Source organism: Ursus maritimus, unplaced genomic scaffold (genome assembly GCF_017311325.1).
Source record: "Ursus maritimus isolate PB19 unplaced genomic scaffold, ASM1731132v1 scaffold_12, whole genome shotgun sequence".
In the NCBI taxonomy this organism is placed as follows: Eukaryota; Metazoa; Chordata; class Mammalia; order Carnivora; family Ursidae; genus Ursus; species Ursus maritimus.
Window position 1 is genome coordinate 45,877,194 of NW_024423564.1, and position 16,547 is coordinate 45,893,740.

General features: G+C 36.9%; 1 protein-coding gene across 1 annotated transcript in view; it reads left to right on the forward strand.

Annotated features, from left to right (window-relative positions):
• The window catches only part of NEGR1 (neuronal growth regulator 1), an 803,476-nt gene extending 787,190 nt beyond the window's left edge, over positions 1-16,286 (forward strand). The window contains exon 7 of the mRNA XM_008690719.1: positions 13,298-16,286. Coding sequence (XP_008688941.1) covers positions 13,298-13,422 — 125 coding nt within the window. The 3' untranslated portion in view covers positions 13,423-16,286. The remainder of the gene's footprint in view (positions 1-13,297) is intronic.
• Positions 16,287-16,547: the final 261 nt, after the last annotated feature.

Below are 16,547 nucleotides of genomic sequence, written 5' to 3' on the forward strand. Positions count from 1 at the left end.
ATAGAAAAAACTCATTTTGTATTTTATTGGTTGAAATGACTAATTAAAGTGGTGTGTAACTGTTGGATAATTTACTAGACTATGAAATTATTTTGATCATATTATATTTAGAAACATTTTAAGATTGTATTTGCTACATTCAATATCAATAAGCAGAGAGAGTTATAGAAATGTGAAACAAGACACTAAGTAAATTAATGTGGGCAGTGCAGTACGCTGGATAGGACACCAAACTCAAAGTCTGGAAAACTGAATTAATTTTCTGTGTAGGTATTTCCTTTCCAGACTTTAGTCCCTTCTGGCTTTAAAATGGCATAAACCTGAAATGCCTTTCTCTAACTAGATTTCTGATTTGATTATACTTTGACAAAAGAGAATAAAAGTTTCTTTTAACCTTGGAATTCTAATAATATATCAGTTAGTGAAAATCAACCCTTTTTTTCTAGATAGTTTTGTTTCTACTTGACATTAAGTTCCTGTAAGCCAAGGATTACATCTTGTTCATCATACATTCAGCCCTAAGCACAATGTCTAACACATAGTAGGTGCCTAGTAAGCATTTGTTGTATAAAGAATGTGATTACTGTTACAAAAACCAGTTACTCCTAAGTTATTCATTTTCTGACTCAGCTAAGATTAATTTTCTAGCTTGAGGGTTAAATGTATTTATTCTGGCTAAGGATAGTAGAAAATAATGCTGAAGTAGAGGCATCCCTAGCAAACTAAAGTTTTGTCTAATGAAATAACAAGCCTTCTCCTCATGATTTGTGATCAAAGAACTGTGAATATAAAATTATCAGCTGATCGGGGCGCCTGGGTAGCTCAGTCCGTTAAGCATCGGCCTCTTGGTTTCAGCTCAGGTCATAATCTCCTGGGTCACAGGATCCAGTCCCAGGGCTGGCTCTGCACTCAGCAGGGAGTCTGCTTGAAGATCCTTCCCCTCTGCCACTCTGTATGCATGCACGCTTTGTCTTTCTCAAATAAATAAATAAATCTTTAAAAAAAAATTAACAGCTGATAGACTGAAAAACTTACTAATGCAATCCCAGGAAGCCTTAGTTCAATTACAGTCAAAAACTCTTTTGAACAATAATATAAATGGCTGAATTTATAATATCCATAAAATGAGGCAGAGGTAAGGCATTCCGATGTAACAGTTAAAAGCATTCCCACTGCTGTTTTTAAAATACCTTTTACTGGTGTCCAGAAAAATTATGAGCAGTATATTCTCTTTATTTTGGGAGAAGAAAGTTACTAAACATCCTTAAAAATCAATATGAATCCAGATGGCATAATGTGTCCAGTGCTAGCTTCACTATGCAAATGTATTGGTCTTTTTTTCTTTTCACTTTGTGGGACCATCCTTTGGACTAAAATTCCCCAACATCTGACTTTTGCATGCATGTCCCCAAGTTCCTTTCATAGAAGCTGTATTTCCCATTTTCCCATCACACAAGTTGGATCACCTTAGGCAGAAAATGTAGGGCAGGCTGGAGCTTTGAGAAAGGAGCATTTCAAGGTTGTAGGGAGAAGAGTATTTTATAGTTGAAATCATAATAAAAATATAAGAACCATGAGTGCTTTTAAATATTTAAGAAATACAATAGGAGACAGAACTTTCATTAGGCAATGTTGCTGGTGTAGCAGAAACCAAAATGATAATAGTGTAAAACAGTGGGTAATATTCCTGGGATAAAATCTATGAGGAAAAAATCCGATTTAATTAGGATTTTAAGACCCTTTTTTCATTAATAAGGGTATGTGCCTGTTAACAATATAATTAATGCAGACCTCATAAAAGTGATGCAATGGAATTATCAAGAGCCAAGAAGAGTGGAGGCAAAGAGATAGGATAATAATTTACTTTCAATTTATTTATCCAAAACTAATTTATTATACACCTACTATGTGCAGAGCACTATACACTGGGAGGAGGTATGAAATTGCCCTAGACACGGTATTCATAAACTGTTGTTCTTCTCGTCTTCATACAAGAGTATTATCTTTGTGTGAATCCTCCCCAAATGAGCTGCTCACTTATAGGTGATTATTTTGGAACGGAATTTCAAGGAACACTGGTAGGAGATTGGAACAAGTTAAACCGAGAAAGAGGGAAAGCCAGTCCAAGAATGTGTTATTGAGCTGGTCCCTGCTATGGGTCACTAAGCTCCATCCCACTGGGAACCCTGTGAGGAGCCATGTGGAATATATCTCAGAATTGTTTGCCCTGCATGCAGCTGGTTGTCATAGCAGCAGCCAAAGTAAAAAGGCAAAGAGAGGATGGAAGGCAAGATACAAAAGGTGTGTGAAACAAATACATTTTGCAAATTTATCTCATGTGGAGATACAAAGAGCAGTTATTTATTAAGCCCTTATTATGTGTGGTCATTGTGCTAGCCACTGGGGAAGGGAAAAAGAGAAGTAAAGAAAGATGAAAAATCAAGGTCCCTGTTCTTTAGAAACTCACAGTTGAGGCAAGGAGGCAAGTCAGTGAACAAGGCAGTGAGAGAGGAGTTTGAATTGCAGTTGAGCCTCAAGGGAGGGAGCAAGTACTGGTTAAAAGGGCCAAATATGTTATCACAGAAGTAACCTTTGAACTAAGTCCTTAAGGAGAAATAAAAGTATGTCAAGTGGAGCCTGGAAATTTGGGAGTAAGGGGAAGGTGATTCCAAGTAGAAGAAATATGGATCGCAAGCCAGGGGGGTTCAAGAGTGTGTTTTGTTCAGAGCACTGTGATCTACTTAGAGGACTTACATACCAAGACTGTAGTCCATACAGAACAGTATATCAAGTATAGTAAGTGCTCTGTATCTGTAGGTACTCAAGCGTCACTTGTGTAACGAGTGAATTTTCTGATCTGCATTCTTTGTTTTTGTTTTTAAAGATTTTATTTATTTATTTGACAGAGTGAGAGAGACAGCCAGCGAGAGAGGGAACACAAGCAGGGGGAGTGGGAGAGGAAGAAGCAGGCTTCCAGCGGAGGAGCCTGACGTGGGGCTCGATCCCGTAACGCCGGGATCACACCCTGAGCCGAAGGCAGATGCTTAACCGCTGTGCCACCCAGGCGCCCCCTGATCTGCATTCTTTGAGTTGTCCTTTCGGAGGAGCATATTGTTGGCGTGCTTGTTATTGTTTCAAATGTATAGGATTTTGAGGTACACACAGTCTTATTCCAGCAATGGCTATATCTTCTTGGGCCAAAGGAAAGGGCTTACACTGGCCCTTATTGTATAAATACTAATACGTCTTAAAGGCTACTATTCAACGAACACTTAAATGAGCACTGTGCTAAGCATTTTACTCAGCTCATCTGTTTATCCAAACAACACTACCAGGAAGACAAAACCAAGGCATAGATGTGCTAAGCTAATACATGGTGTGCTTGATTGTTGCAAATACTGTGTCCATCTAAAACTAGCACATTTAACTAGAAGTCACAGACAAGAGCAATTCCTCAACAGTTCTCTTGGAGCGTGTGTGTGTAACTCTGTATGTTTACGGTATGAGGTCTTCAGAGAGGTCTAAGAATACACGATTCTTTTCAGTAAAATAGACCCAATCTTCCTCTGCAGTGGTAGTCAGTGTTTCCAAATCCTGAATTCTTGACCGATGATACGATCTTCCCTATAGCGCTCCTTACTTTTTCTTGAGCTTTATAGTAAAAGCTCTTTAAACTACAGCAATTAGAACAATTCATCTATAGTTCTCTGTAATAAATATTTTGAGAGTGTCAACTACTTGATCAAATGCTGTAACACAAAAGGAAATTAAATATGATCCTTGTTTTTAGGAGACTTAGACTCTTTTGAAATTGAGGGACATGAAGTGATAAAGTATAAGTAAAAGCAAATGGCCTTTGGAGAAAAAGGAATTGACAGATTAATTCCAACTACAGTTAGGTAGTAATTCAGGGATTCTACATGAAAACAGAAGCACAGTGAATCAGCATTATCTCAGTTTTGGTCTCATTTTTACCTCTAACTTCACCATATCATTCATCTCCACCAGCCTCATCTCCTCGTCTCTACCACTAAAGGGTTGCACAAGAATACCCCAATATCCCTTAGAGTTCTGACAGGTCCTGACTTGATGAGCGGGTTGCATTTGAGCTGGGCACTGAAAGAGGGGCACCGTCCTAACATGCAGAGATGCAGAAAGCCATCCCAGATGAAGGCAGAGTGTGAGCAAATACACAAAGGCAGCAAAGACGCGGACATGGCCTGCGAATGAAGAACCCTTCCTGCCTCGTGTGACCAGCGCAGCCCAAGTCAGACAGCAGCCAGGGTAGGACTGGAAAGGTAGCTTCAGGAAAGTTTACCAAGGGTCTTGAATTCTATTCAAAGTCATTGGAATTTAATAAAGTCTTTTAAATAACCAAAATACAATGGTAATGATTAGAGAATCATTGAGAATAACTGAAAATCAATCTGTAGCATAACAAGTGGAATAATTTTAGTAAATCAGAACTATAGGGCCAGATAATCACTGACCTTTATTGCATTTGAAAAGCTAAGGGAAAAAATTGGAAGGTAAATGTAATATTCCAAAAAATGGAAAAGATAATCAAACCTTATGAAATTCTTGATCCTTAATGCTGAAAGAGCCATGTTGTAGGATAGCAAAAGGAGCTGCTTTAGGATAATGTTCCTAACACAAAAGAGGTAAAAAAATAAAATTGAAAAAACAAGACAATCCAATCACTAAAGCTCCAAGTTTAAACACTTAATATAAACACTCAAATAATGTTACACCCACATGACCACACATATAAAAATCTTAAAAACTCATTCAACTTGCAAAAATTTTTACCGGTTTGCAATTTCTCCCACTTTTTACCACATGAGCAATGTCACATTGATGATACAGCTGATGGCAGTGACTATTAGTGACCTTAAGAACACAGCTGGGTTTCTATTTTTATTTCTGTAAAACCCTCTTTTCTTCCGCTAAATGATGCCTTAAAGGCCCAAACTAAAATCTATGTAGCCAAGGCAATTTGTATCGTATGTTTGTATATACATTTCACACAACAAAGCCAGCTTTGGAAACACACATACACACTCCCACACACATACACACACATACTCCAAAATATATAATGATACTTATATAGAAACCTGTTTTCAAACCAACCAAGAATAAATAACTAGGCTTTGCCCAAGTTCAAAGAAGCATTTAGGGCTATGCAAAATTACCTCTCTTGGCAACATACTTCAAAACAGGGCTACTATAGAGTCATGTAAATCACTTCTGATCTGCTAAAAATGGAGGAAACAAAAAAATCCACACATTTAGAAGATATTGATGAACAATTCAGGCTCTGAAGCTTTTTTCAATGACTATGAAGGATGGAAAAAAGGCCGTAGAATTTGTGTCTATTTGGGTGATTGCTTACTTATTCTCCTTAGCTCAAATTAGAGGTAATAGTCTTGGAGAGTTTCATCTGGCTATTTGCAGATAAAAGTATTTATCTGCAAATAGGCAGATTTCTGAATATGGGTAATAACAGAGACAAACATATTTTTAAAATTCCTAATGTAGTTGACGCTGAGTAAATAGGATTGTAGACTGTGAACTTTGGCCAAACAGCTATTCAGCAAGCAGAAAAGGATTCAAGGATGGTGGTCTGCCAGAGAATTAGCTTAGTAGTCGCTAAGAACAAGCTGGCAGGGAAATACCATGAGTCAGAAAAGAAAGGAATCATGTGATTTCTCTAGCCATTCTCCTCATTGTTCATAATATAAAATAAAGATACTTTCTGTGAAAACAACTATTTTACATTTTTCTGTTTGTGAAGGCTCTTGTCTGTAAAAGATGTTGGAACTTCCTGAAGATAGGCATTCAGTGTTTGAGCAAATGAAAAAATAAAAATCTAAAATGTGAGAATAAGTATCTAAAGATAGATTTTCTATAACCTTAGGCCTTGATTTCGAGAAAAAAAAAAAGTGCACCAATGCACACTTATTAGACTGATTCCTTCTGGGGAAGATGAAAAAAAGAAGGCTGACAGGCAGGAATTCAAAGCCATTTCCCAACTCCTACTTTCTCTCCTTAAGTAACAAGTGAAGCCGGCTTTGCTAGAGGCTCATGAATGAAGCCTTACTCTATCAGACCGAGAGTGGCATGGAAAGTGGGCTGTGTATGCTTACCTCTCTGTAGTCTAGGAAAACAGTCTATGGCACAATAAATGTGTATTGAGTGAAAAGAGTCTAAAAATCTATACATTGTGAGCCCTACGACATCATCCCTCTGCTACTCAGGCGTTCCTCAACCCTAGACCATCTGGGAAGAAGATCTTAGAGGATCTACAGTACAGGAGAGCGAATATCCACTCAAAAGAGCCTACCTCTGGAAATCACTGTGTCACCGGTGTGAGATGGTACGTGAGGAGGCAGGGTTTGTCTGTACTGTGCCTTTAACACAGTGCATCCCACCTTAGGACCTGGGCCACTTGATTGCGCAAGAAATAGCAGCGAAAGGAATAAGGAGATGATGTCACCTGTGCTGAGACTTGTCTGCTTCTTCCAGACACCACAGCCCAAAGTTGTACATTTAGTGGTAAAACATTATCCCATTCTAGTACCCTTTTCCTCCCCTAATTTCCACCCAGCGTTTAGGCAGAATTAAATGATGCAGAAAATCTGGGCGTGCTCTGAATCTGGATATCCCTTCCACCTGCTGATGGTGTTAAGGGGTGGGTATTGCTAACGAGAAGATTAAAATATCTTTTGAGCTAACACCTCCCGCAGTATGTAATAAAACAGAGCTGCACTGTCTTTTTGGATAGAATCAATGATGCATAATTTCTCAGTAAACTAATGTGCAATCTATTTTGAATCCACATTAATCACTCTCTTTTGTAGGAAATCTAATTTAGGTGTAAATCATTCACTTCCCAGGTATAGGTTTTCTCAATAAAACATAAGTTGAGGCCAGCTTTTTCTTATGGAAGCAAAGTTAATGTAACTAAAGTAACTCTACCTAAGATTTCAGCAAGAATCTTAAAAATATGACTCAAAGCTGGTTTAAAGCTTGAGTAATTTAAGGAAATTGCCTAGGCAAGTAATTGGTATTATACCAAAACTAAATATTTCACAGTTACATTTGCTTTCGCCTAAAAATAAAAACTGGAGCAATACAAGGGAAAACTGCCAAGACTGAAAATAATATGCAGCAGCTGTAAGTAATTGGGAGTGATAATCATAATTAGACAAGATGTAAGATGTGTGTTAAAACCCAGATTGGATCTTCCTGTTGACAACTGGGAGAAATCCCAAAGGCCTGGACTCCACACCTAGCCCAGGCACTTCTGCTCCCTGCCCGAGAGCCCCAGCAAAACCAAACTCGGCCCTACATGAGCCATGGAACCACGCTCTAAAGGCCATGCCTCACATGGGGGGTGGGGAGAAAGGGGTCATATTCCCCTTCTTCAAACCAGAGGAGACTAGACAACTACCGAGCAGTAAATGGCATTAAATAAAAGTCCTTCAAAAGAAGCCAAGATAATGAAGAGAATAAATATTTTTGCAAGCTAAAATGGAAGACAAGTTTGTTAGACCAGAGGAACATTGATTTAATCAAGTGTAGGCTAAGAATGAGGTAAAATACTCTTGTTCCATGGGAAACATCTCAAGCTTAAGAGGAAGCTTTATGAGGACAGGGGCGATTCCTATTTTGCTCAGAGAATGACTCCGAGAATGCCTAGCACGTAGCACACACTGGAATACCTTTAGCTTTACTAAGAAAGTGTATAGAATAACTAACTACTTTTTCTGTTGTCTGAAATTCTGATCTACGAACTACACCAAAGAATTAAATGGTGAACATGAAAACATCTAACACATTACTCAAAAGCTGTGTATTCTCTCTCTCTCCTCTTTTAAATTCTTCAGTCTTTTGTTTTCTTCCTCATTTTTCTTCTTTTTTCTTTGTCCTTTTCTCCTCGATTCAACCCTCTTGTCCTTTCTTCATTCTTCTCCTTAAAACCCAAGACAATTAAACAGGGAGTAGGAAAGAAACACAGAGCAGTTTTCCTCTCACATACTTTGCCTTCAGAGCAAGAAATCATAGGAACAGCTATTGAAATAGGGTATTTTATCAAAGTTGTCTTGATTTAGATAAGTGAATGTTTAGGAATATCTTCCCTCATTTAATTCAACTAAAGTCTGTTGAACACATTTTCTGTGAGATACAGGTGCACACATTATAAAGAGGAATGTTCCATAACTTCACCATGCTTATAGTCCAGTGGAAGAGAGATATATAATTTATTATAAGTTAAAAAGAAACTATTTCTGGAGTCAGATATAAATGGGTAACTAAAAATTCTTAGAGAGATTAGGGGGCCTCATGGAGTAAGTGGTATTTTAGATATCTAAGGATGAGTAAGACTTTGGTAGGTAGAGAAGGGGAACAGGAAGGAAGGCCATACGCAAATGACAGAGAGTACTGAAAATACGCTATGTGTTCAGAAAATGGCCTGTGTGACTGGAGCTAAGCGTATGTATGAGTCTGGATCAGTTGTCTAGAACCAGATAACAGAGGTCCCTGAGTGCTGAGCTACAGTACTTTGGCTTCCCTCAATAGGCAATGGAGATGCTTGATGGTCTGGGATTAACATCGGCTTCTACTCTTGCCTCCACTAGCATAAGCTGTTTCCCACAGAATAGCCAAATGATCATTTAAAAATGTCAGCTAGCCTCCTCTGCTCAGAACTCTCCTATGGATTCCCATATCGCTCAGAACCAAAAAAAATTCTCATCATAGCTCCACTGCACCGCAGATCGTACGCCCTAGCCCTCCTCATTTTATTTCAGAGGAGTAGCAGTATGATATTCACAGGCAGCAAAACACATGGCAGAGAAGATACAACAGATCTGACCACCCCAGAGGCACCACTGCATGTCTCCTAAGAAACTCAGGACTATATCTGGGGGTCATAGGTTCATCCATACTCCTTTTGTTTGCTGCAAGAGGATGGTGCCACAAAGTTTGATGCATGCTCTTCCCCAGTAATCAGCCTTATGATGTCTTCTTGCTCAAATGCTGAAGGGAGGTCTTCTGACTCTATACAGGTCTTAGAAGGTCATAAGACTAAAAGTAGGGAGAGAAGGAAGGCAGTGGAACTGGAGTGATGAAAGACAATATTCTTATGAAAAAAGAAGTCAAGGTGGGGTGTCCCTTTATGTAATTATGGTAACAGTATGGGAAATGGATATGAACCTTATCATCATTCGACAAATATTTATTGAACACTTACTAAATACCAGACTCTGTATTCTGTAACAATGATAAAAGATACATATAAAAAATCTTGGCTGGAAGATATTCTTGGTCTAATGGGGAAAGACCGATATATAAACATGATGTGATAGATCTGTAAATATGACATCAAATATGCCAAACTGATTTGGCAGGTGGGACTTTATAAAAACTTTTCTCTTTTTAAAACAGATGATATTTAAACTGAGTCTTCAAGTTAATATCTAAGAGTGAGCAGTTATTTTCTTTAATTTTTTAACATTTTCTATAATTTCTTAAATAGCTGATTGAGATTTAACATGCCAAACAAATTTGCCCAAATAGTACTGAGTCTCCCAACTTCAGTATATTTAGCCTGGTGCTGTGAATTAACAAGTCACACATGCTAAAAATACATGATAAATATCAGTCAAGGTTATACAATCAGACTAAGGTTATACAATAATAGGATACCCCGAGTAAAAGGACTACTATGCCACCCTTTTAAAAAGTGAGATATATATGTACTAACATGTGTATACCATTGCATTTTGTAAAAAATACTTTTATTTGTATCTGCTCTCTTGACTACTTACCTGCCATGACTCCTTGGGGAGCCCTCCCATGTTTGTTCATTATCCTTCTAATTATATACATCCTAATGTTCCATATATGCCTTTTTATTTATACCTCCAACTATAATAAAACTTTCCTAAGAGAGAAGATTGAATTTCATTCGCCTTAGCCTGTGTTCCATCTGTCTCAAATGAAAGATGCTCAGTATATACTTAAGGAGTATGAATCATGATACATGACTTAGCATTGGGTATCTGACCAAAAATTCCCTTGACTAACTTTACTCTTTGTATTTTGGCTTACTAATTATCAATAGCAATTCTACAGTCCATTTCCTCTAATAATTGCAGGCTAACAATGCAACAAGAGGCTCCTACTTTACTTTAGGACTAATAGAGTATTGCATCTGCAAACTAAGGAGTACAATGAAAAAAAGATACACTCTCTTAATCAAAAAGTATTATTTAATTTTACATATATTATTGACATACCTTTGTCATGTCTAAGACAATAGGAGGCTGAGTAGAAGATAAAGATGCCCTGGGGGAGACGTAGGGTATATGGAATTAAGTAACAAAAGGACCATCCCTATCTTATTAGGTAGTATATCCTTAGTGCCTGGTACCTAATTCAATAAATATTTGCTAAATGAATGAAAGATGATGAATTGTAGATTCTCTTGCCTATACACAAGTCACTTGCTTGTGTATAGAGACAAGAGATTTCATTTTGTAGGAGAGAAATACTCCTTTTAACTCTGACCCATTCATTTGTTTAATTGAATTCCTGCAACTCATTCATTCAAAAGACATTTCTTGAGCATCTACTATGCACCAGCCTTTCCCCTCTTAGTGCGTGGAAACACAAAGATAAATAAAACATGACCTAGGAGAGTTCACAGTCTGGTGAGAAAAATAGATATGTATATGAATATTTGCAATGTAGCATGACAGTCCTATAAAAAGGAATATATATGGTGGCCTAATGCCACAATAGGGTAATCTTCTCAGCTTGCTGGAAAAGGGGAGGGGATTCAGGAGAGATTGCCCCAAAAATGCACTTTAAAGGATGGATAAGGAGTTTTCAGGATTCTTTATACTTTACCCACTTAATGCACTATTTAATTTGTCATGATAATAAAAATTTTATCTTCGCTTTGTATGCTTGGCTTTTAAGATCTATTTCTTATTTATGAAATCATTTTATATGCTTCACTTATTTATTATTAGTCCTTTACTATTGTACTGGTTTTATTGCATTCAAGATTCTTAAAAAACAACAGCAAAATAACTCTTAAGTAGCTGTCATTGAGAAGGTAACAGGCCAATTAAATATTTATTTATGTTTTAAAAAACAAAACACCTTTCTAGGTCTTGAACAAGAGAAAATAATTTAAGGAGTTTCATGGTTTTAAATTAGACTTCTTATATATCAAAACTTCAAAAGCTATGGGCTCAACAATAGACTTCTTTTCTTCCTCCTCTTCTCATTTTTTTAAGACTCATTTGTGATGCAAATAGAAGCATTAAATAGTGGATTTTGCTCTGTGTTTACTGAAGAGTAGTAGTCTCAGCCCTTGAACTTCATTCACCTGGAATCAACAAGTGTACTGTCAAGGAAACTTCCCACTGCATAGATTAATGCATCTTTCATCCCCTTTAATTTCTTAGAGATATAAACAATGCCATGTATTCTTCTTGTAATATGGAAATATAGTCATTGGTGAAAGTTCCATTAAAAACTACCTGCTGGTAATTTAAACTCTGTGTGAGTAGAACTGCTCCTGGATTTGAGTTATGGATTTGGGGGTGAAGTAGTATATATATTTTTTTATTACACAACTCATTTTCTATTAGGAAACATTGCTTGAAATCCAGGTTTCATTAGGAAGGGGTAGTTAAAAGTATGTTGGTGGGGTTTTTTATTATTACTGTTATTTTTTCGATGGTAAGTGAAACTCAGTCTCAAGCAAAGCTGAGCATGCCTGCAACATTCAGTTTCTGGAACACAGTATAATTCACATTCCAAGAGGCAATGATCCTTTTGTCAAATGAAGTGGAATCCATTCAGTAGACTCCCAAAATGTTCCAAGCTTTGGTGAATCTCTAGGCGAAATCTCTCAGTGAAAATTTAACACGACTGTTGGCCAAGTACCACATAAGCTTTTCTATGTAGGAAACTGTGATCTTTCCAATGTATAAAAGTAATCATATGATTCAACAGCTCCAAATTCTTTAAAATCTCCTTCAGTATAAAAAACTAAATTCTTTTTCCTTACAGTTGAGGTCATGTTTTATCTGCCTAGAGTTCCAGTTTCAATTCCCTAGACTCCAAGCCTCAAACTTCATGGTCCAGCAAGACTAATCTACTAAAATATAGGCCATGCTCTCTCTTTTCCTCGTACCTTTGAGTGAATTGTTTCCTCTACCTAAATGACCGTCCCCTTTGGTAAAACTCTGTTACCTCATCCCTCCCTTGCCCAGACAGATTTAGATGCACAATTTTCTGTATCACTCCAGTTTCTACATCTAATATTCCTTGGATCATATTATAATTGTTTGACTATCTTTCTTCACCTAACCCCCAGCCCCCTCAAAAAAAAAAAAAAAAAAAGATTTTGGAAGAGAGAATCTCTTGTTTTTCCAGCATTTAGTACAGTACTTGGCCAGTAAAAAAGATCCACAAATACGTGTATGTCTTTACGTATGATATCACTTATATGTGACATTTTAAAAAGCTGAACTTGTAAAAACAGAGCAGAATGGTGGTTACCAGAGCCTGGGGTAGGGGACTCGGGGAGCTGTTGTTTAAGTGTACAAACTTAAAAACAGGAGGTAAATGACTCCTGGAGAACTAATGCACAGCACCATGATTGCAGACAACAATACTATATTACAACCTCCAAAGTTGCTACAAAACTAGATTTTAATTGTTTCCATCACGGAAGAGAAATGATCATTACGGGATGTGGTAGAGTCGTTAGCTGATGCTGTGGTCGTCATCGTGTTGCAATTCATAAATGTAGCCAATCAACGCTGCTGTACCCCTTAAACTTACACGATGTTGGAGGTCAATTATATATCTCAATAAAAATAAATGTAAAAAATATATGCATGAGCTACATATTATCCACTAATCCAAATATTTACAATGCGTATGAAAGGAATAATACTGTTAGCTGCTGTTTACTGACCACTTAGCCCGTGTCCAGCCCAGTGCAATGTGCTCTATGTGCTTCACCTCCGGTTCTCACTGCAGCCCTGCCAGGTGGGTTATATTATTCCTATCCTGCCCTTGAGAAACTGAAGCTCAGAGCGGTTAGTTGAATAGGCTACACATTGTCAGATAGAACCAGATGTGAACCTAAGTCTGACTCCAACGCCAGTGCTCTCCCCAATACAGCCAGCTGCCTTTTGATTATTGTTAAGATCCTGAAAGACACAAATTAGATTTTGATTTAATCTTTTCCGTTTCTTTCCAGCTCCAAGTACAGCCCAGTATGGAATTACCGGGAGCGCTGACGTTCTTTTCTCCTGCTGGTACCTTGTGTTGACACTGTCCTCTTTCACCAGCATATTCTACCTGAAGAATGCCATTCTACAATAAATTTAAAGACCCATAAAAGGCTTTTAAGGATTCTCTGAAAGTGCTGATGGCTGGATCCAATCTGGTACAGTTTGTTAAAAGCAGCGTGGGATATAATCAGCAGTGCTTACATGGGGATGATCGCCTTCTGTAGAATTGCTCATTATGTAAATACTTTAATTCTACTCTTTTTTTGATTAGCTGCATTACCTTGTGAAGCAGTACACATTGTCCTTTTTTTAAGACGTGAAAGCTCTGAAATTACTTTTAGAGGATATTAATTGTGATTTCATGTTTGTAATCTACAACTTTTCAAAAGCATTCAGTCATGGTCTGCTAAGTTGCAGGCTGTAGTTTACAAAAACGAATATTGCAGTGAATATGTGATTCTTTAAGGCTGCAATACAAGCATTCATTTCCCTGTTTCAATAGGAGTCAATCCACATTTACAAAGATGCATTTTTTTCTTTTTTGATAAAAAAGCAAATAATATTGCCTTCAGATCATTTCTTCAAAATAGAACTAACACATATCTAGATTTTTCTGCTCGCATGATATTCAGGTTTCAGGAATGAGCCTTGTAATATAACTGGCTGTGCAGCTCTGCTTCTCTTCCCTGTAAGTTCAGCATGGGTGTGCCTTCATAAAAAATAATAATTTTCTCTTCGTCTCCAGTTAATGAAAATGTTTTGCCAAATCCTACAATTTGAAAGCAAAAATAAACCACAAGACAAAGTTGAACTATGTCCTATCTCTAAAGAATGAAGGAGCTGTTAGACTATAAAAATCCCATCCCTTCCTACCAGTGGGGTGTGAGGATTTTGCCCCACATAAAGTCAGTTTTGTGATGAAAACAATGTAATTAATATAGTGCAGGTAAATTGATTACCGTATGTATTCTTGTAGTTGTAGTTGAACGTTGGATCCACTTTGGGAAATAATTCCCTTTAAAACGACAGCACAGTCCATCTGAGAAATTGCCTAGCAATACAGCACCCTTTCCTTTCACTATTCCAAGCCAAAATATTTAAGACGGTTTGTCAGAAAGAACACAAAGTCTGATCCCCTAATATTACACGAGTTGGTGAGCGCTCCAAATTCGTTTGTCTCTGAAGCAGGTAAGTTGGTATGATAGATCCGGTGCTCCCGCAGACAGGAGCACTTCGCATATCTTCCACCTGAAGACGTCACTCAGTTGATAGTTTGGAATGCACGTCGTATAAAAGAACATGTTCCAAAACATATTGTATCAAATCTTCCATGCTGGTATGCAGCAGATCAATGCCTGAAATAACTAATTCTGCAATAAAACCTTTCTCTGTAGCCATGTCAGTTCAAAGAAGCAAGGCCAAAAAACAAACAACAACAACAAAATTACCATGCTTTATTTCTTCTTACATGATATATGTGAGATGTGATCAAATGAAGACAAGACACCAGTGATTAGAATATCTTAAGATATATTAATTATGAAATTATCATGGATACTTGTTTCTGTCATAAAGAAGGAAAACCACATTTTTGAATGAAAATGGTGTTATTCTAAAGTATTATATTACAAGAGTATTTTGATGGTTTTACTCTTTACTAAAGAAGACCATAACCTTGAAAGCCATTTTACAAGTTTGACGAAATTACCCGTTTCACTACATAGAGAGATTCGTGCAAATAGTCCCCTTTTGCAAGTCGTATTAACACCAAAAAAACTACTAATAAAGTTAGATACAAGATACTTCATGGAGGGTGTACATCCTTAAGATATCTAATATTGTGCCCCGAAAGAAATGGCTTGAAAATCATGATTTTTTTCAAGTAAAGCTTAGCCCCGACGTACACCATAAATCTCTTTTAATTAGAAAAAATGAATCCTAAATGAGGAGGCATAAATATACAGTGTTTCCACAAAATGGCAATAATATGGCATAATGCTATTAAAATTTACTCACTATAATAATTCATTGCATTATTTTGATGTATGAAACACTTTTTTAACACACATGACATTTTAATTTTGATTATTATTGATTTGCTTTTTTTAAATATTCTTTGTGGAATTGGTGAGTAAACTATATATATATTTTTTGTATTGCAGCTTTAAAGTGGCACACTCCATAATAATCTACTTACTAGAAATAGTGGTGCTACCACAAAAGTGTTAACCATCAGTACCATTGTCTGGGAGAAAGAAACAGATCAAGAATGCATATTATACAGTGACCGCTTTCCTAGAGTTAAAAATACCTCCTCTTTGTAAGGTTTGTAGGGTAAATGTGAGGTAAATCGAGATATAAACTATGGATGAACCAAATAATTAGTTCAAAGTGTTGTCATGATTCCGAATTTGTGGAGTCTGGTGTTTTTCCCATAGAATGTGACAGAAGTACAGTCATAGCTCAGTAGCTATATGTATTTGCCTTTATGTTAGAAGAGACTTTCTTGAGTGACATTTTAAATAGAGGAGGTATTCACTATGTTTTTCTGTATCACAGCAGCATTCCTAGTCCTTAGGCCCCTGAACAGAGTGAAACCATGAGTATTTATGAGTTCAATATTGTTCAAATAAGGCTACAGTATTTGCTTTTTTGTGTGAATGTATGCATATAATGTTCAAGTAGATGATTTTACATTTATAGACATATGAAATGTCTGATTACTCCATTTTATCAGTCCTGACTGTACAAGATTGTTGCAATTTCAGAATAGCAATTTTATGAAATTGATTTATCTTTTGATCTAAGACAATTTTTTCTAGCTATTCATTTCAGTGTTATATTTCCACAAGTTCCGTTTGTGGGACTCCTTTTGTTGCCCCTAGTTTTTTGTTTTTTTTTTTTCCAAAGGAAGAAAAATAAAGAGCAGTTGAGGAAAGAGAGTGGAAAGAAAAGAAAAAGAAAAGAGTGGAGGTAAAGAGAGAGGGGGAAAAAAGGAGGAATGAAGGAAGGGCAAAAGGAAGGAAGGGAGGGAGGAAGAAAGGGAGAGAGGGAAGAACAGAACATTAGGGTAGTTGACTTAATTCATTTGCATTCTTGGTTTAACTGCAAGTGGTGTAATTATGTTTTACAATGATCCCATTCGAAACATAAGTCCTGTGACACCATTAAGTTCCTATTATGCAGCAATTATATAATGAAAAGTACTGCCCAAAT